The 21,962-nt window shown below is 42.3% G+C and overlaps 2 protein-coding genes across 4 annotated transcripts in view; one reads left to right on the forward strand and one right to left on the reverse strand.

The window, feature by feature from the left end:
- Positions 1-2,738, forward strand: part of lrfn1 (leucine rich repeat and fibronectin type III domain containing 1) — a 241,800-nt gene extending 239,062 nt beyond the window's left edge. For all 3 annotated transcript variants that reach the window (XM_070543566.1, XM_015951179.3, XM_054742561.2), the window contains one exon: positions 1,431-2,738. In XM_070543566.1, coding sequence (XP_070399667.1) covers positions 1,431-2,331 — 901 coding nt within the window. In that variant the 3' untranslated portion in view covers positions 2,332-2,738. The remainder of the gene's footprint in view (positions 1-1,430) is intronic.
- A 10,874-nt stretch (positions 2,739-13,612) lies between these two features.
- On the reverse strand, positions 13,613-21,133 carry nkapd1 (NKAP domain containing 1). Its single transcript, XM_015951178.3, has 6 exons — positions 21,040-21,133; positions 20,676-20,752; positions 16,158-16,246; positions 14,890-15,030; positions 14,711-14,764; positions 13,613-14,542 (listed from the first exon to the last, which is right to left on the reverse strand). Exons 2-6 carry the CDS (start codon positions 20,742-20,744, stop codon positions 14,083-14,085), a joined length of 813 nt encoding a protein of 270 aa, XP_015806664.1. The 5' UTR covers positions 20,745-20,752; positions 21,040-21,133; the 3' UTR covers positions 13,613-14,082.
- Positions 21,134-21,962: the final 829 nt, after the last annotated feature.

The raw sequence follows: 21,962 nt of genomic DNA on the forward strand, positions 1-21,962 counted from the left end.
CTCTCCGTCTAGAGCCCTCACAATTCACCCCCAAAAGAAGTCCTCTGGACGTAACACACAAAAAGATTATTTAGTTTTTTATATTTTTATAATTTAGATTTTTTTAACAAAACATGATGCTAAAGGGGTTAAATCTCAAAAACACTCAAATATTTTACCATGTTTGGTGAGGACTGAAGCTAAGGGAAGAATCTGTGTAAAAAAAAGTGACTTTAGAAATATTATGTAATTTTTATTATACCTTTTGCCAAAATGCTTTTTTCTTTCTTTTTTTTTGTGCAAGGGTCCCTAGCTTAGCTTTTTTTAAGGAACCTCCAAGGGTTAAAAAAGTCTCTGAAATACATAAACACAATATGAACCCTCCGTGGACTGGAGAAACGTCTGCAATGGTGGCAACGTACCCCCAGAAAAGTGCTACGCCCTCTGTTGTCCTGGCAGGGAACTGCTTCTCAGCACTCCCAAGGTGCCGGAGAAGTCCAAAGAAAAACGTCTACGTACACGCGTGTGCCTGACTCCACACTCGAGCTTACGGAAAAGTACAAATCAGGCTTTGATCACAAATTCAGCATAAAAACCACAAGCTGTGGTTGCTTTGTTGCTGAATGAAACTGTCAGTGTGCATTGTCTTAGTGTGTTATTTGATAATGCAAAAGATAAAAGAGGAGTAATTGCCATTGGAGGCAGCTGAGGGTCTGTGATGATAATGCAGGGTGATGAAATCACTCACGTGGAACAGAGTAGTAGCTACTGTTTCAATACCTTCTAAGAAATACAGAAAAATGCTCTTCTTTTGAACTACGTGACTCAATTTAACATTATTTCTGATTTTTATATAAATGGAGCCAAATAATAATAATAATGGTTGACATCCTTTCATTTGCCACTTTTTCTTAGCTTTCGCGTGACACGATGAGTGACTTTCTTGTATAATTTTCTCTGTATTTCAGCATCAAGCCGAGTGTTCTGTCTTTAGGTGGTACATTATTCCCTACAAATGATTCCCATCCAAGTCATTCCCTTTGGGGGAAAGAGACAAGCTCCTAATTATATTAACGCCAAAGTTGACCTGAAGACAAAGCCTTCCTCCTGTGTGTTTAGTATAATCTCACAGTTACAAACCGTGACCTGAGGTAATCGTGCATCCAAACTGTCTCCACAGCATGCATCGCTCGTCCTGCAGCCCTGCAGCTGCAGTGATTTATTACTGACACAGTCAGCTCCTTCTACCACATTTATCACCTTTGCTTTCGTCGTATACCTGAAAGACTACATCTCAGAACAATTTTATAATCCAACAAGGTGCTACTATTTCACTGATCATCGATGTCATTTATTTCTTTGAGTGATTTATTTCATCTTTTGCAGATCAGTTTATGTAGGTGCCGTGTTTTTCGCTAAGCCTTACGGTCTTCTTTTCCTTTGCCCTGCAGAATGATCCCGTCAACCAGCAAGAACTTCCTGATCAACGATCTGGCTGCAGGGCGGGAGTATGACCTTTGCGTTCTGGCGGTTTACGACGACGGCATCACGTCGTTAACAGCCACGCGCGTGGTCGGCTGCGTGCAGTTCCACACAGCCAACGAGGTCAGCCAGTGCCGCTTCATGCACAGCCAGTTCCTGGGGGGCACCATGATCATCATCATCGGCGGCATCATTGTCGCTTCGGTGCTGGTGTTTATCATTATCCTGATGATCCGTTACAAGGCCTACGGCAGCCCAGTTGACACCAAGGCTAAGGTCAGCTCCAGCATGCACTCGCAGACCAACGGCAGCCAGCAGCGGCTCCAGCGCTCCATCTCCAAGCAGCTGCCGTCTGACGAGGACCAACGGGATTCTCATGTGCCCAAAGAGTGCATGGCTCTGGTGCTCAGTGTGGACAATGAGAAAAAGGAGGATCTGACAGCTACCACCGCCGTCCTGGAGGTACAGCTGCCCCCAAACGTAGACAAGATGAAGAGGAGAAGCAGCTTGGATGCACAGCGATCTGGGCCACCATCTGAAGACACACAGACAGACAGTAGCCTGACGGGCTCCACCATGTCCCTGTGTCTCATTGGCCCCAACGCCGGCTCTAAGGAAGCTCCCCGGCTCAAGGACAAGAAAGGTGCTCTGGCCAACGTGGGGTTGCTTCCTAACGAGCTGGCACGAACTAGGCACAGATTCTCCTTTGATGGTGGGGATTACTCCATATTTCAGAGTCACAGTTACCCACGCAGAGCGAGGACGAGGTGGCACAAGTCCACCAACCAGCTCAACATGGAGTCATCGCCGCTCGCCAACAGGAGAGTTACGTTCAGCAGCACGGAGTGGATGCTTGAGAGCACAGTCTGAGAAAACACAGTAACAAAAACAAGCCATCTCAGTCGCTCACAAACATGCCACAAACACAAGGCTCCTGCACAGCAGAGGGCCAGAACAAGCACACATGCTAACTTTGTTGGAGAACAGAAAAGTCTCCCTTCATCCTGCCTCTCCCCCATCACACCCCCTCAGAAAGAGTTGTCGGCCATGTTCCTTCTTTACGCAGCGGTGCCTTATTCTTTAAACGTACGAATGGAGGATGCTGCTCACTCTGGTCATAAACCGTCCCCTCCATCATCGCCTCTCAGTTCCTCAGAGGTGGCGGGGGGGGGGGGGGGGGGGGGGGTACTTTGACTTTTTCATTTTCACCGTTTTCTAGCGGCTCGCCATGGGGACGTGGCGTCTTGATGTGACTGTTTAATTGTAAAAACAAACAACGAGAGGAAAAAAAACAGAACTTGATCAAGCAGTAACTGTAAAGTGAACAGCCAGGTATCCTGTTATGTCGGTCATGTTTTTGATTCTTTCAAAGAGAAAAAAAAAATGTTTGCACAGAAGACACGAGATACGAGGACAAGTATCGCCAACGGTCTATACAACAATAAGAGTAAAACAGGCCGCCGTTTTCAGCTCGGATGTGGGAGCCTGCCGTGGATTCCGCTTCTGACGGTCGGATGGTGTGATGTTCAATAGGTATCGTTCCAGATGTGACTGTATATTAATCAGTTCTGTATCTGGCTGGTCTAGATAAAAGGCAACAAACAAACAAACAAAAAAAGACATATATAAGTATATTAAAAACATTGGTGTATGTGTACTAACTATGTAAGTAAAGAAGTCATACGTCACATGACTTTTTACAGGACATTTTGGGTGCTGGCTGCAAGTTTTTACATTAAAAACCTGTGTCATCACACCTCCTCGGTATTTAGTATGTCAACGTTTCAACCATTTATCCCCTCTTAGGGTATTAAATTTTTTTGTGTGGGTTAACTGTATCAGTGGCATTTTCTTCTCGCTGCTGCGGGGGGCTGTCCAACGCTGCAGTAGCGAGGGTCACGCGAATGGAGATGATGAATATTTGATTTCCTGGTGCTATTTATAAGGTTTCTGTGAATGCATCGCAGCGGCAATGGAGTGGAGTGGGATGTGTGACGACGAGGGACGAGCCAGCTGGACGCGGCGGGGCTGAATTCTAATGAAGCCGGCTGTTATACAATAATGTAGGAGGTTGAGCTGGCCACCAGGAGGAGACAGACCTTTCTGAGGTTTGTGATTACATTTAGACTTCAGGAAGAACAGAGTTTTTAAAAAATGAACCAGATTATCATAAAATCACTTAACTTTGTGTTTAAAGTCAGTATTTATTCTATATAGATGCTTTTTGAAAAGTTCTAATTAGTTTTTCTGTAAATATTGAAGTTGAAAGCCGTATGACAATTTTATACTAGCTTACATTGTTGATCTGTTAAAAACCAACAAATCATGTATTTTTAATTTAAAAAATAGATGCTTTTTAAAGCATAAGAAGCATATTTTGGTCTTCAGCAGCATTTTTTCTATTCTACTGGTTAAGGCAATAATTAGGAAACACAATAATTCACAAATACATTTACTTTTTAGGATCCATCCATTGGGGCGATGGTGGCACAGGAGTTAAGTGCTTACCCCGTAATCGGAAGGTTGCAGGTTCGAGCCCTGCTCAGTTTGTCGCTGTCGTTGTGTCCTTGGGCAAGACACTTAACCCTGCTTGCCTGCTGGTGGTGGTTGGAGGGACCTGTGGTGCCAGTGCTCGGCAGCCTCGCCTCTGTCAGTGCGCCCCAGGGCAGCTGTGGCTACATCGTAGCTCATCCCCACCAGTGTGTGAATGTGTGTTTGAATGGGTGAATGACTGATTGTGTTGTAAAGCGCCTTGGGGGGTTCCAGGACTCTAGAAGGCGCTATATCAAATACAGGCCGTTTACAATTTAATTTACCATTTTCATCCGCTTATCCAGGGTCAAGTCAAACAACCTAAGTCTAGAGGCCCAGACTTCCCTCTCCCCTTCGGCCAGCTCCTCCGGGACAATCCAAAGGCGTTCCCTGGCTAGCTGAAGAACAGTCCCTCCAGTGTGTCCTGGGTCTTCCTTTGGGTCTCCTCCCAGTTGAACACGCCTGGAAAACCTCAGGAAGCACCCTAACCAGATGCCCGACCCACCTCAACTGGCTCCTCTCGATATGGAGGAGCAGCGGCTCTACTCTCAACCTCTCCCTGTTGAACGATCTTCTCACCCTATTTCTAAGGAAGACACCCTGTGGAGAAAACTCATTTTTTCCTCTTGTATCCATGATCTCGTTCTTTTGGTCACTACCCAAAGCTCCTGACTATAGGTAAGGATTGTAGACCTACAGTGTTGCCAAAATCGCATACATAAAATAACATTTGATCATCTCAGAGCTGCACGTGAGAGTGTTGCACACCATCGTGGATTGTTTACACTCCGTGTGAGTGATGAATGGGATGTAAAATAATATGGTACTAAACAGAAAAAAGCATGTCAGCAGTGAAAAAGTACGGTTAGGTTGAATAACGGATATTTGTTTGCAGCTACATAAAACACCCTCTACTTCTTCCAGATGCTTCGCACAGACTGAGATGAAACCAAGCTGCTTGGACGGAGAAAAGATCAAATGTGGTGCAGAATAAATAAAAGTCCAACTGAGGCAGGCTCTCAGCTGTCTTCAGTGTCCTATTTGCATCCGCAGTGACAGAGAAGATTGAGTCTAAAGGGGTCATCCTTCATCTTCCCTCATCACCACTCATCCGGAAGATTTGCATTTCACACCGGCTAAAATTCCCACTCCCATTTAGAGAAGAGACTAAACTTTGGGATATAAGTGCTCAGCTGTCAAGTTTCTGGCGCACAAACTTTGCAGCTTCAGTCCATCTGCATTAACTACTGACACTTACAGCATGGATACTTTCCCTCAGCTGGAAAGTATGTCAGCCCGTTCCTATCTGTAACCATTATTTAACACCGAATCTGCTTAGGTAGGAGGATGCAGAGATTTCGCCCTGACTTGAAAGAAATTGGCTTGGACAGCTGAAGTAGCAAACAGTAGGGGGAGAGCTAAGTGTTTCATCAGCAGTTCTGAGTGGCTGCAGGGAAAAAAAACTGCATCTTGATGAAGATAATTATTTCTTTCACTCAAGATCCTGTTTTATATTTAATGCATACTAATACGTGTTTGAAAAGCGCAATCTGAGCATGGTTTAGTACGTGTAAAATTCAAGTCTTTCCCATGCAAATCACTCTGTCTGCATGTTAATTATCCTTTTTAATAAACTTGTGCAGGTGTGCTGAACATCAGGCGTGTTCACCGATACTGCAATGGGCTCATTTAATCAAGTACAGTCTGTAGAAACTGTAAAACACATTTACTAATTCTTAAAGGGACACTAGGCAGTTTCGGCTTGCTTGGACACCCATTAGTGTCTTTTTTAATCGTTAATTGTGCTTTCATGCACACTTAAGTTGATTTACAGCAATAAACTGTGAGACTTTATCCTAGTTTACATGTACGTTGGAAACAAACTCTCGAATGAAGTTCACTACGGTTGGTGGCTAGCCCAGAAATCTAGACTGACCCCAGCAGAAGTCAAAAGGAGTTTGCTCCGCAAGTCGTCTAGCCACGCTCCACTGGAATGTCAGCAGGCCCAGACAGTCTTACCCCGGGTTTCCACAGGAGCCGTCAGCAGCACGTCTTGCTCGCGTAAGCTGCTGCTTGGCCCTTCCCACGACACGCGAAGCAGCAGGGGAGCAGCTGTCACCGACCGAGCACGAAGTCACACGAGTGACTTCGTCAGTAAACACAACAACAAGCAGGAGAAAATTACAACATGGTTTGTGTTTTATGTTCTGTCCGTTTTATAATCACCAATACGGACCTAAAAAACAAAGGAGACCGCTAGCTAGGTGATAACTTCTCACAGGGCCGCACAGTTAGTAACTTTTTTTAAAAGTAAAGCAACCGGAAGGCAGTACGTTCTTTATTCTGAAAATCTCGGGAGCTTCTCTCCATTTCCGCGTCTGATTTCCTGTCTTTCCTTCCCCAAAAATGTCGAACTTGACCCGTTTCAGAGGCGTCGCACGTAGAAAATAGAACCGACGCGTAAAGGCCGCGACATGCTGCTCCTGAGACGCGGCCGACTCGCGCTGCTGACGGCTGCTGACGGCTCCAGTGGAAAAGGTTCTGTTGACCACAGCGGTTCCTATCAGCAGCTATGACGTGCTGCTGCAGTAACGTGCTGCTGACGGCTCCTGTGGAAAGCCAGGGTTACGCCGGGAACACACCAGATGCGGAAGCGCGACGATGTGCCACAGAACAACGAGGGCTTTGTAGCGTCGTCATGGATCCATTCTTTACAGCTTCTAATGGGTGCCCTTGTTAACCTCTGCTCTCAGTCACATCAGCTACAAAGCGCCGCGAAGGCTGGCGCCGTGCAGCGATCATTTTGGCGTGAGCTCTAATTTTTTCGTGAGCCACGTCAATCGTGGCACGAAGTCAAACCAAAGCAGAAGAGGCAGGCTGGTAAATTTAACAAAAGAGAGAATTTTATCTAAATAAAACACAGCGATTGATAAATGTGATTTTTTTCTGTGTATCTAAATAGTCTATAAAGATGAAAATGAACACACACACACACACACTCCTGTGGAGAAACATAGTTTCCATAACTTTAAATGCAGTTTTACAGCAAAAGATGGATTTAATAAATGTGAATACAAATAAATACATTTAATTCAAAGGTAACTATAAAACAGCACTGTACACTACCACAAACACTAGGTTATCCACTTACCCATTTAGAAAGGAACTGGCCTACAAAACAGCAGCAGGATCAGCGTAGTTTCTGATATCAACAAGCGGCGCTAACTGGTTACACACACACACACACACATACACAGCAAGGGCACGGGGATGGGGGGTTTGGAAGTTGATGTGTTCCCATCGTCATGTCTTGCCAGTCAGCGCTCTATCGGTTTGTGACGGAGTGGAACAACAGAGATGCGATGGCTCATTTGAAACCTTTTGACCTTTCTCAGTGGCCTAGTGGTAGCGTGTCCGCCCTGAGACTGGGAGATCAGGGGTTTGATTCCTGGTCGGGTCATACCAAAGACTTTGAAAAAATGGGACCCAATGCCTCCCTGCTTGACACTCAGCATTAAGGGGTTGGATTGGGGGGTTAAACCACCAAATGGTTCCCGAGCACGGCTGTGTCTGCTGCTCACCGCTCCCCCAGGGGATGGGTCAAATGCGGAGAACAAATTTCGCACACACACCTGTGTGTGTGACAACTAATGGGACTTTAACTTTAAACGTCTTTGGCATCAGTTTTGGACAATTTAGACTAGAGATTTTATTTTATTTTATTTTTTTGAGTCAAGAGCAGATAGAGGTACTTATGTTCTTTATATAGAAAAATTATGTGATTGCGTCTTCTTTGACTGTGTATGGCGGACTGTCCCTTGACTGGCATCCGTAGTGGTGAGTTTGGTTCGTTGTTGTTCAATAGCATGCAGACACACAACCGTAGATTCTGCCACACGATTGAGATCTGTCTATGGGTCGTGGCCAGACTATACATTCCCATTCTATAGGATGGCCAGGCTAGGGATCAATGGTATTTTGGTCAAATCCTCACAACATTCTAAATTTCACAAGCTCTAGCTCAATCTGATTAGTTCTTGTGTTATAAGTTGTTGAATGACTCACAGGAACAGGAAAATTAAACACGATATTCATAAAACCGATAGAACTGTTGCCACATTGGTGTTTCACAGCATCACTGTCATAGTGTTAATGAATTGGGCTCATTTCAAAACTTTTACATCAAATGAAGGCTTTCCGAGAGTTTCATCAGAACCCACCGAGTGGTTTGTGTGATATTTTGCTAACCCAGACAAAAAAAAAAAAACATTATCGCCTGCCTTTCACCTTTAGGCAGCTAAAAACACTTAGCATGTTTGGAAAAATAAACGTGGCCAGCGAGGGATTTGACCTTTACGCCTTGTATTCCCAGAGACGTTGATGCACCGACTGTTCAGCTGAGGAAAAACAAGGTTCGCCTCGAGGCTTTTTACAAGGTCACGTATAACTTCACACCAAAATGTTTATCAGATGGGGTGGTGTGAGAAAAAAACCTGCTCATCTCTTCTGATTTCACACGACTTTCATTTGTCTTTTTCCCAGACCCTGGCAAAAAGCAGTCGAGCGAGCTGAACTCGGCGCTCACTCCCGCTTAAAGAAAGCACTTAGCCTGTTGACACAGATGTAGCAAAGGGCTGCGGGCTTTCACGGTGCACACATTTTTCCTAAGTGGTTTACCAACACTTCCTCTGGCATCAGATTATCTAAAACCCCCTAATGGTCGAGGCTTACATTTGTTAGTATTTTCCACGGCGGATGATGGTAACAGGGGCAGATTGATGATGTATCTGAGTAGAGTAGAGTAGAGTTTTCGAGGCCTGTTTATAGCATTAACTGATCTTTTTGCAGGCCTTTTACAGATCACCAAACGGGGTGACAATTCGTTACTCGTCATATCAGCTCCTTAGAACTTCTCAACGAGTGCAACAGAAAAAGGAGCTCCCTGGCAACTTTCTAAATGTATTCCCTTTGATCATGAATGGCAGCTTATTAAGGTCTATCAGCTACATCATAAACAAGGCATGATTTTTAGACTGAGGCAGCATTGTCGGTAGGCGTTTGATCCTTAATAACCCCCCGGAGAGAAAGCTGCCCCGTTTCTTTCTGAACAAAACAACTTGACAAATCAAAAGAATCACAGCGTCTGTTATCGGAAAAGGAAATTTACTAATGCTGGGGGGTTATTCCTAAGTGCTGAAATATAAAATATCAACTCGGATATGAGAGCTGCTGTTTTAAAACAGTTTTTTTTTTTTTTGGCTCGACAAACGTCGGTCATCCACACAGATCACAGAGAGCCTGTCGGAGGAATTATGGCCGTGTGTTTAGGAGAAAAATGTCAAATTCTATTGAACTTTCATTTGTCACAATATAAAAGTTTCTGAATTGTATTATTTATAGGTAGCAAATCCCCCTATAAAATCACCATGACATCAGACTGGAATTTTTATTTATTCACTATGTACCCATCCATCCATTTCCCTCCGCTTAATTGGGGTTGGGTTGTGAGGGGCAGTAGCAGAGAGGCCCAGACCTCTCTCTCCCCAGCCACTTGGTCCAGCTCCTACAGGGAATCCCAAGGTGTTCCCTGGTCAACCGGGAAACATAGACCCTCCAGCGTGTCTTGGGTCTTCCTTTAGGTCTCCTTCTGATTGGACGTGCTCGGAAAACCTCACTAGGGAGGCATCCTAACCAGATGCCCAAGCCACATCGACTTGCTCCTCTTGAAGTGGAGGAGCAGCGGTTCTACTCCAAATCCTCCCAGATGACCGAGCCTCTCACCCCATCTCTAAGTGAGAGCCCAGACACCCTGCAGAGAAAACTCATTTCGGTCACTTGTATCCGCGATCTCGTTCTTTCGGTTAATAACCAAAGCTCGTGACCATAGAGCTCCGGGAGTTGACGTCACTTCTCCCGGCATGCAACAGTTCAAATCGAAACGGCACCATATTGGCAGGCAGAAGCCGGCAGCTGGACTATTTGTTATTGTCAGAAAACTCAATCAAACGGGAAATATGGTAGATTCCTGTTGTGCCCCAGGATGCAGAACAGACGCGGACGACATAAGGAATGAGTCATCTACAGGATTCCCCAAGATCCGGAGCGCCGCAAACGTTGGATCATTGTAATAAAACGCGCTAGTGACCGGGCGAAAATGAAGCTGTGGGATCCCGAGAGTAAAGGTTTTCGCTTATGCAGCGACCGCTTCATATCAGGTACTTAAACCAACGTTTCCTCAACTGTGTATGGTATTTATTTTAAATGCTTTTATTATGATTCTTAGTGGGCTTCCTAAACTTATTTTGGCGTGGCTTTTTCTGTCTTATTAGTCATAGCAACAAGTAAACATCACGTAAAACGTTGCCTCGTGATTTCTGCGTGCTGCCGTTTACGTGTTTTATGATCACAGCAATTAACCGGCTAAGCTGTGTTTCATTTTTAAGCAATGGTTGATCAATTGTCAGATCACACATAAAAAGCACTTTGGATTGCTATTATCTGTCTCACCGAGACTACTTACGTGTAAATCTGTTATTTGTCCGTCCATCCATCCATTTTCATCCGCGTATCCGGAGTCGGGTTGCGGGGGCAGTAGCGTGACTTCCCTCTCCCCAGCCGCTGGAGCCAGCTCCTCCGGGTAAATCCCAAGGGGTTCCCCGGTCAGGTCCGGTGTTGTGCCGGTAAGAAGCCCGCTCCGACAGCTTCTGGCGTTGGAGCGGGCAGTAGAGTCGAGAGTCCCAGACCTTCTCCCCAGCTCCTCCGGCCGGGGGAATCCCAAGGGGTTTCCCCGGCCAGGTCCGGTGTTGTGCCGGTAAGAAGTCCGCTCCGACAGCTTCTGGCGTTTTTAAAAAGTATCCCAGGGGCACGGTAAGGGTCGGAGATGTTTAGTCTATTTAATTTCTGACTATATAAAACTAGTTCTTCTGTTTTAAAGTGTGAAGTAAACTCCGACGAAGTAAAATCCACGCGGATCCCGTTCATGTTCATGGTTACATCCGTGTTTGTTTACCTTTTTTGCATGCCAAAATGGCGTCCACTAACTGAGAGTCACGTGGGGTCCGGAGCTCTATAGGTGAGGGTTGGAACGTAGATCCACCGGTAAATCGAGAATATTCTTCCAACTCAGATCTCCTTTCGCCTCGACAAACCTAACGCCCGCATCACTGCAGACGCAGCACCAATCTGCCTATTGATCCCTCCATCTTTCCCTCACTTGCAAACAAGAGCCCAACTTGAGGCAGGACCTCATCCTTGACCCAGAGGAAAAAATTCTACCCCTTTTGGACTCAAGAACACGGTCTCAGATTAATCCAACAATTTAATAAAACTCAGTCAACAGTTTAAATCTATTTTAGTTGTGAGTCTGTCAGAAATTATTTTAAGTAAAATTATAAATGTACAATTATAAATGCAAACTTTAATATCTTTGTAGACCTGGGTTATGACTTTATATTTTAGTGAACTACATGACAATAATAATTTATATTTGTATGAGTATAAAGGTCAGAAAGGACTTTTTTGGGTCCTCAGATTAACAAAAAATATGGAACTAAAATAAAAATAAAAAATACATGTACAAAATACAACGTTCCTGTTACAAAACAAGAAATACAAGTACGAATTGAGAATTACAAGTTAGAAAACTAAAGTTACAAGTTACGAATCCAAAGTTACAAGTTACAAATCCAAAGTTACATGTGATGAAACATGTTCGAAGTTACAAAACTTGGTACAAGTTACGCTGAATATTGTCCCAATCCTAGTTCCATAAAAAAAATAGCCTGTTAAATTTTCTTTGAATATTTTTCAAATCAAAACTAAATAGTCCTCATTTATATCAACAGTTCCAGTAAATAAAAAGTTAGTACAGCTGTTTTATTCTATTTTATTTCTAGTGAACACTTACAAACTAGTGGATTATTTCTTTATTTGAGGATTTTTAAAGTGTGATTTAATTATCAAGTTTAAAAACTATAATTACCATCAAACTGATTGTAGATGGCTTCCAAAATTGACCTTTGATAACAGAGAAATAAAAGCCGAATTTTTAGCTCATCAAAGTCTCCAATCTCTCCAAATTCAGACATTCATACACAAATCACTCTAAACACATTTCTAACACGGAGTTTTGCATTACGTGGTTATTTTGGTAGGAATGTCAATAATTCCTATTGGATTTGACCTCTGGGTACACTAGGGCTGCGGCATTTTGCTGATCTATGCGCTTGTAAAAACCCTTAAATGCAAATCTAACCACAGAGTAATGACTTTTAGTCGATAATTCTGTGTTGACTGCTCTAAAATTAAATGCGTCATTCACTTGTTTTTTCACTAAATGTGTAGCGGTCTAGGACGAAGGGAAACCTTGGGAGTCATGTTCTGTGGATTAAATCTCTTGCGCTCCAGTGGTTAGAAGCTTGTCAGAGAAGTGGGCAGTGGAAAATCACAGGATTATGAGTCTTGCTCATTAATATTCATGATATGCAAGCGACTCACCTCTGATTGGCTAAAAACGACTCTTCTGCAACGTAGGATTCTTGGCAACATTGATGTTTTATCTCCACAAACACAACTCTGAACATGTTCTGCCACGTTGCTGAATTGCTAACAGTTAGCTTCTACTATGAAAACGTGTGCTGCCCTCTCAATCCAGCCTTCTATAATTAGAAGTCAAGGTGGGCGGGACAATTATTTAAGAGTCTGGCTCTTTCTGACCTGGACGTTTCACCGGCAATTTCTTCTCTGTGGAAAATGCAAGCGATAGAAGCTGAAGACATTTTTCACGTTAGCATGCCAATGCAACTCAAGAGTGACCAATCACATTTCAAAAGGAATGAGTATTAAATCGATTATCAGTGAACTAGACCTTTAAAAAATTGTGAGCTACACTTTGGTCTTGACTACATTCAGATTAGCTCACCAGTCTTAAGATTAACACGCTTTCTCCAGAGGCCATTGGGGAAGCTATTAAATGGGTGAGATAAGAATTATTTATGAGACATTTCTGATAAATAAGTATTAAATACTTGGTATAGAAACAAACTATTTACTAAGAAATATTCTTTAAAATGCTGAGAATGTATTTATGTACTTTCCCCCTTAATCTGTAATCTTATCACAACACCCTTGTAGTATTGGTTTCTACTTAAAGAGCAAGTCACTCCAAATCAACATGTTTTTGCTGATAAACTATATAAATGAGTGTCTGATCGTGCTGTAGACAAATGTATTCAATAATTCGGCATTTTAGTTAAAATTCAAATATTCTGCCTAAAACTGTCTGCGATGTACCGTCGTCAGGTTAAAACTCTGCAATGCATTTGAATTTAAATCTGCCATCGCTATTGGCTAAGAGGTAAACTATGATGTTAGATGGTACATTATGATGTCACAATGTCGTGAGTGTGTGTATTTTTTTAGTGACTCCGCCCTCTCGGTCTGCTAGGCAACAGCATTTGTTGCATTTTTCAAACAGGAAGTGGGAGTTGAGTAAGAACCTGGTCGTGGGTGACTTGCTCTTTAAGGGTTTAGTGAATTAGTTAACTCCATACTGTGTTTACTACATTACTCAGACAATATGATTAGATTTATGCTTAAACAAAACAAATTTAAAAAGTGAAAATGTCAAAATAGGGTTTTATTTTTGTTAAGATTCAATATTCTAAATACAAATGTTGAAAATACATACAACCACATTAAAAGTCAATGCACAGTCTATCATACCCGATGAAAGTGGCATAACTTCACTTTTTATCTCTTTAAATAAAAAAATCTGGGAAATTCAGGACAGAAGTCTGAGAGGCAACAATCAATCACTGAGGCTGCAGCTTGCAGCGTTCCTGATGAGACAGGAGGTGGTTACCATCCTTCTTCGGGCTGCCTGCTGACTGTACCGCAGGGCTGATGAGCTACTGCTCCTCAGAGCACTCACGCAGAGGAGCAAACACACGAGTTGGCTGATGATGAACAAAATACAACACAAAAACAGCCCTGCAGTCAGGAGGCGCCCTCAGCAGAGTCCAGGCGAACAACATAATCCACAATAGTTTTCCTGGTCGTTAGCTGTGCGTCTGCTCCCATCTGTGTGTCTCAGTCTGTAGAACTGTCATCTGAGCTCTCCTCGCCCGCTGCCTTCCAATTTTTTCTCTTCTTCTTTTTAGAGTCCAGCTCCGAGTCCCAATCCTTGACAGAGTCGTGCTTTCGCTTTTTACGACTGTTAGTCCGTCTTTCACTGTTTTTCTCATCACCGCTGTCCCCTGAGCTGCTGCTGTCCTCGTCACCCCCTCTGGTTTTCACCACTTTCTTGTTTTTGTGTCGGCCCCTAGTACTTTTCTTCTTCCTTTGTTTGCGTCTCACATCACTTCTGTCATCGGAGCTGCAGTCGCTGTTCGAGGGCTCATCCTTCTTCCTCTTTCCATCGCCACTTTTCTTCTTCTTTTTCTTCTTTCGAGATGATTTTTTGGAGCGTTTGGACAAATACGCCTCAGTGTCAGACTTGGACTTTTTCATTTTGTGGCGCCCAGTCTTCCTGATGGCACCTCTTTTTTCACTGTGAAAGTAAGTGGACAACGTAAAAGTAGTCAAACAGATTTTAGCCGCAACAGAACACCTCGTCTGGTTAGAGTGTCAGCTTGTTTTGTTATCAAGTACCAGCTTTTCGAAAGCACAGTGATGAATCGAGTCTGAGAGATCCGAGTTGTGTTGTGTTTTTGCTTACTTGTCACTTTCAAACTCCTCAGGATAAAGCTCCTTGAAGCCACTGTGTCCCCATCTGCCATGTGAACACAAGACATGTGTGAACATTACAAAGCCTTCTATAATAGCAAAGGTGTGTGTGTGTGTGTAATGGCTTACAGAGCACAAAGAAAGAAAACTCAATTTGTTCATGCAATGTACCTGTCAGGATCCTTGGCCTCAAATTCATAGAGTTTGCGGGTCCAGTTTTGAGCTTCTCTGTTGTCGTGCTCCGAGACTCGCTCCTTGCTTCCACTCCTGTTTCTAGAGAGATCCGGCACGCGATCGCAGTGCATGCTTCCTCTGGAATATGAGCATTTTTCACACGTCAGCGAGCGATCATACAGCAACAGCTCAAAAAAAAAAAACTTCCCAATCCAAAGTTTTCCCCATTTTAGGAATTCTATTAGCCTGGCAAGCCAGACTAAATAAATGTATTATTCAGTCTGGCCACGCTCCATTGACGGCTCTCGGTTGTGGGGCGGGTTCTGCCGTTGTCTTTCAAATGATCTCCGCATTCCACTGGACAATGAATGCGACATACTCTTGTTTCACTCTGTTGCATCAACCCACCCACCAGGCACATAAGAGTGCCCTGATTGGCCCACAAAGCGGATTAAGCTCTGTGATTTGTTCACTAAGCAGATAGAGCACTATGAATGGCCCACCATTATGGACCAATCACAGCTCTTTATGTGTTTGAAACCCCTCTAGAGCTGTGATTGGCTAGCCAGAGTCCTGGTAGGAGCTGCTGAGGTTCCAATGGAGCATGCCTAGACCATTTTTTGCAAAGCAAGAATTTGGTCTAGTTCACTAGGCTGGAATTCTATATGAACTCTTTAGGAATCCGTTAATGTGATAGTCCTGCCCTTTACTGTGATTTAATGTAGGCAATACATCAGATTTTGTTGCTGCTCAGCATTTGCCAGTATCATTCGACATCCGCATACGTACATTTGTGTGTGTGTGTGTGTGTGTGTGTGTGTGTGTGTGTGTGTGTGTGTGTGTGTGTGTGTGTGTGTGTGTGTGTGTGTGTGTGTGTGTGTGTGTGTGTGTGTGTGTGTGTGTGTGTGTGTGTGTGTGTGTTTTAGCTCAGTTTCCCGGCTAGAGGTGTGCGTTCACAAATGAGAGCTGTTGCATACAGCGGTATCACGAAGGGGGGAGGGGCTAGTAGGTGCTATTTCATTTTATGTTTAATAATAATTTTTACATTTCCCATTTCTATGATAGTATTTAATTATTTAATATTTTATTATTATCTTCTGACTTTGTTCTTGTGAAGATCTTTGTGATTTTTACCTTGAGTGGTGCTACATAAAAAAACTCGATTCTTCTTCTATACATTTTTCACCGCTACGTGGTGCCCTTTGAGAAAAAACTTGGGTTTTCTGCTTTAAGTGTCACAACTTGGGTTAAACTGGAATTTTTACCTCATACTGGCCATATCCGGAAAAGGTTTGTGTTGGGATGTATTGATCTCCCAGTCTCGCATTTTCCACATCTCCATTTCTTCTTGGATCTGCAGTGGGTCAACAAAAATATGTATACCAACTGGGTGAAAATTTGGCACAATTTTGAGAGGGCCTCTAAAAACCCAGTCATTGATAAATACATGTACATTTTTCCCATAGAGCCTTTTTACACCAATTATTAGACACAAAATGGGCACCGCATCAGGTAATTCTAGCTGGTTTTGTTCCCCTGGGACTCTGGGCTTGATTGTTCATGTTGGATGGGGGTGTCCTGGGGCTCAGGACCTCTGGGTTAAAGGTACTTTGTTGTATTACTGATTTGAATGGTGTCCCTCTCCCATTGGATCCTGTTCACGAACTATTTGATGACTCACGGATACCACGTTCAAAGATAACCTGTAGATTGCAGGATTGACTGCAATGGAGACAAGCAAAGATGGAAACCACCAAGTATATATAGACATGGCCTGTATATATACTTCAGATACTATGGCTATAACTTCTAGGATGGACTGCATAGGTAGCCTTAAGATACTTCTCGCCAGCTGGAGTGGGGTGTACTGACTAGTGGACATGGGGGACGAAGTAGGGAGAGTAGGTTTGAATTGTTAACGTTATACAAACAGGAAGTTGGTTGTCGAGTGTTTGAAATGTTCCGGTATTGTTGAAACTTACTATTAATAAAACATTTGACAAAAAAATATAAAACACAAGATCATAGAAACAGAATAAGCATTCTATTAAATGCAATTTTTTTTTTTTTTTTTTTTTTTTTTTTTTTTTTAAACCAGATCAAGTAAAAAAGCCTATAAAAAGGTGCTATTATACAATATTACTGTGTGATGCTGGACGTTCCTGGTGTCACTCACCTTGCCAAGTTCTTAACTTCCCACTACTGCTCATGATGGACTGTAGCTGGTAGCTTCTCTGTGCCAACATTAAAAACTATTTATACAAACTGGATTCATAAACTCAATACAATGAAAGAAAAGAGTCAGTTCAGAAAAATCAAACAAATACCAAACCGGGACTGTTTGTCGTTTTAACAAAGATCTCTATTTAAAGATCAATTATTTATAAATGATGAGGAGGAAAAAAAGTTTTGGGATTTGGAAGCAGACCAAACTACCACCTTGAGCAGAGGCTGTGGTGCACCATAAGCTGGTCTAGCGTCTCTGATTACATTCAAATGAGATTCAGACTCTCGTGAATTGAGAGGCTGCTGTCCAACAGACATGCAAAGACTTGCCTACAACAAGAATATAATGAAACTGAATGTGCAGTTAATCTGAAAAGACAAGCTTCCATTACAATAATGTTCATGTTATGCTTTTTTGTTTAGTTGACAAAGTTTTTTTTCTGAAAAGCTACAATTGCACGTGTGTAACCCCATCAACTACTTTATAATCCGTGCCCAAGTCCGGTTCCTGCCCCAGTTCAGGAAATCTAATTAAACTTATTTTGAATTGATTGGGCAATCACCTGGAAGTAGTGAGAAGGGTCTCGTAGGTTCATTAGCAGTGCCAAGTGGAGCTGACTGGCACAGTTGCTGCGCACGGTCTAATCAGCTTCTTCCATCATATGCAGCGACGTGCTGGGAAACGAGAGCCTGCCAGAACCAGGCGCACAGGAGAGATGTCCGCCTGCCAGCCAAGGCGTCATTATTACTGAGAGTGGTTGCTCTTTATATCCGTTGTTGTGTGCTACACTGTGCCGAGCATACTCAAGAAATGCAGTTTTTATCCATGCGGGAAGGAACTTCGAAACAGCAAGTTGAACTTCTAGTCAACTAAGTAAACTTTTTCTTCTATTGCTGCGTGGGGAAATGAACCGTCATGACATCTTCCATGGCAGCGTGGAATGGGACTGATGAGAAGGCGCTGCAAAGAGGAAATTCCTTTCCTTGAGAAGATGTTTACAGTAAAAGATGCAGAACCAGACCCACCGTTCCACTCAATGAACTAGTCACCACCCTTCCTCTCACACGAAACATTGAGCCACTTCAAAGCTGAGACGACTAAGGAGCAGCTTCTTCGTTGGCGGGTGTGAGGCTCATCTCCCTTAAGTGGTTCTTTGTTTACTATATGATTTTATCTGTTTAATAACTTAAGGTGGTCCATTTTTTTCGGTTGGTCTCAGTAACACGTTTTGTTTGGCCGTGTCGCTAACGTGCCGTTAAATATTCATGAGTTAGCCTGAATCTAAAAAACATATCGAAAAAGTCTGAATCTGAAGTGAGCAATGTCCAACCAAACCTCCATTCATCCATAAATACCCTAAGCCACTGCCGCACTGGGATGGCATTTTAAACTTGTGTAAAATAAGTCCAATGTTCTAAAAAACTTGCATTTTTTTTACAGTTTACTTATCCAAATTGGCAAGCAATTATTCAGAGATCCATTATTTCTACTTATTTGATAATATTAATAATAATAATAATAAACACAAAGGTCCACATTAGTGCCTGCTGGTCCAATACCAGTGCGTATTTATGAGTTAGCCTGAATCTAAAAAACATATCGAAAAAGTCTGAATCTGAAGTGAGCAAACAAACTGGTGTGTATTTATTAAAGTGGCAATTCCTTGCATGCCCAACCAAACCTCCATTCATCCATAAATCCTCACTTCCTGCCTTTTTCTTCTTATTTGCGCTGCTGTGGGTGGCTGCATGTTGGAGTAGCTCTATTGACTATATGTAAGTTTTGCCTTTTCTTGGGCATTTTTTCTTCTAGTGTCTCAAGAAAAACGGTATTTTTTTGGACACTTTACTTTTCTGTTTCTGGTGCTGTGAAGCTTAAAGGATTTTTACTGCTATTGTTTAGCTTTTTTCACTTTTTGAGCATTTGTTATGATGCGTAACCATGGCAACACGCTGGTTTACAACGGGGAGCAGCTGATTAACATTGAAAAGGCTGAAATAATACCTCAACTGAAGCCACAAATCCCAAATAAACTAAAACGCAAGAAGCGTGGATGCAGAGCGGGAGCAAAACGGAGACAGAGAAAGAGGAAATTCAAACCATCTCTTCCATCGATCATAATGGGCAATGTGAGATCACTGGCCATCAAGATGGAGGAACTCCAAGCTCTTTCAAGGACTCAGCCAGAGTTTCGGCAGTTTCGGAACCACTGGAGGAGATAATGCAAAGAAGCATTCTCCAGAGAATCAAGAAAATGATGGACAACCGTGAGCATTCTCTTCACAAGACTGTCCGACAACGGAAGAGTGTCTTCAGTCAGAGGCTTCTTCAGTTTTGCTGCAACACTACTGGAGATCTTTCCTGCCAACAGCCGTTGTAATATACAATAACTCTTTGATGACTTGATTATTATTATTATTCTGAGCTACTACAGCAATCAATTTCCCTCTGGGATTAATAAAGTATTTTTGAATTGAATTGAATTTGAATTGAATTGAATAAAGGACATCTACAGGAAGCGGTGTCTGAAAAGGGCTAGGAAAATCATCATTAGCTGTATTGACCCTGCTGCCCTCTGGGAGGCGCTACAGAAGCCTCCGGACTAAGACCACCAGGTACCGGAACAGTTTCTTCCCCACAGCTGTCAGACTCCTGAACTCTGCCTCCTGACATATAACCCACGTTAAACTCATGGACTGCTTGTATTAACTACAGCCTGTACATACTTACAGTTATAGAATATTCATAACATACTTCATACCATGTACATTATAACATACATAATAGATCCATTTCTGTAATATACTTACACATCTATATTATTGCTAACATATATTGTAATACCATGTTGTTGTTCCTTTTTAAGAATTATATTGTAATACATCTATATCACGGCTAAAACACTTTCTGGATGGATGCAAACTGCGTTTTGTTGCCCTGTACCTGTACATGTGCAATGACAATAAAGTTGAATTATATTCTATTCTATATTTAGTTTGAAAAAGGCCCACATTTCTTCTTTACTGATTTCCAAAGGTGAACCAAACTAAATACATTTTAACTTACAGATAAACCTTACAATACTGATCTAAAGTAACCCATGAACAAATTCTTAACAAGATTCTAATTAATGAAATTTTATAAATAAAAAACTCCAACATTTGCATCCGTGTTGCCTCGTTTTAGGTTTTAAGACTATATAAATACCTTCCTGTCACCTGGGGGAATAGTTTTTAGTAATTTACATTTACACTGGGAATTCTGAATGTACTTGAGTTCACATTTGCAGCTTTTTTTCCTTCTACAGAATAATCAGTGTGTTGCATTTTGACGTGTGCTTGGACAGATGATCAAAAGTAGAAGTACTTAAACGTAACACCAAAAAAACATCTCTTTTCCTAATGAGCACCAGCTGGTTTGATCAGACAACAACGCATAGAACAGTTTGTACAGCTCTTTACTCTCATCACTGTAGTTGATAGCAGACGTCTCATGCATCTACCCAGGTAAGAACATCTCACACTTCCGGACACAAATGAATTAAACCCAAACGCACCTTGTTGTGGGCATCTGTGTGTCGGATTACATTCCGCAACAACGTCTTCCCCATCGGCTGCTTAGACATTGTGAAACCTGACATGAGAGACACAAAAGCCAAACACACACGTGACCGGTCATCAGTGGATAACTGTAACTACGCTTGGAGCGCGCAACAACAACACACTTCATTGATTGAGAGCTCATCAAGTTCTCAAACGCTACTCACACGTTAGCTTTGCTAGCTTAGCTACCGCCGTTTTGGTGAAAATACAACAAAATAAACACGTTTCTAATCTATTCGGCACCGTTATTATTAGGATAGGACACGTTAACCACCACACGTGTTTACTATCTAATTGTAAATGAGTCAAAAACTGTACCTTTCAGGAGCGAGTAGCAAGCAAACAGAAGAAAAACACAGCTTTGTTTTTAGCTGTACTTCCGCTGCGTCACCGAATGTGGGAGAAACTTTATGCTGATTGGGCCGATGGCTTGTCAATCATTCCGAAAGCAAACAGTTTTGACTCGTGAAAACATCATGAAACTGGGATAGCAATGATACTTGTAGTTTAATTGTGTTTGTTCGGTGGATTTTTAAAGTTAACACATTTTTTAATGGTACCAAAAATCGTTGAAAATGCTTCAATTAAAATCTGGTATTTCAAGAATTTGAAAGGTTTGGGAGGTTGACTGTTACAAACTTTACAAAACTACTTTTAATCCAAAGAGCAGTCACCCCAAATCAACTTTTTCTGCTGATAAGTTATATAAATGAGGGTCTAATTGTGCTGTAGACGCGTGTAAGCAATAATTTGGCACTTTGGTGCATCTTAGTTAAAACTGAACTATTCTGCCTAAAACATTTGATTTTAAATATGCCATTCCAGAACGACACTGCTCTGGGTGGCTGCATGCTGGAGTAGTTCTGTTGACTATATATAGGTTTTGCCTTTTCTTGGACATTTTTGCTTCTAGTTTCTCAAGAAAAACGGTATTTTTTGCACATTTTACTTTTCTGTTTCTGGTGCTGTGAAGCTTAGAGTATTTTTACTGCTATTTTTTAACTTTTTGAGCATTTGTTATGATGCGTAACCATGGCAACAAGCTGGTTTACAATCGGGAGCAGCTGATTAACATTGGAAAGGCTGAAATAATACCTCAACTGAAGCCACAAATCCCAAATCAAAGTCAAAGTCATTTATTGTCATTTCTACCACATGTGCAGGACATACAGAGAAACGAAATTGAGTTTCAGCGCACACAATTCAAAGATCAGACATACATGGGTAAGACACATGACAAG

Source organism: Nothobranchius furzeri, chromosome 13, assembly GCF_043380555.1.
Source record: "Nothobranchius furzeri strain GRZ-AD chromosome 13, NfurGRZ-RIMD1, whole genome shotgun sequence".
In the NCBI taxonomy this organism is placed as follows: Eukaryota; Metazoa; Chordata; class Actinopteri; order Cyprinodontiformes; family Nothobranchiidae; genus Nothobranchius; species Nothobranchius furzeri.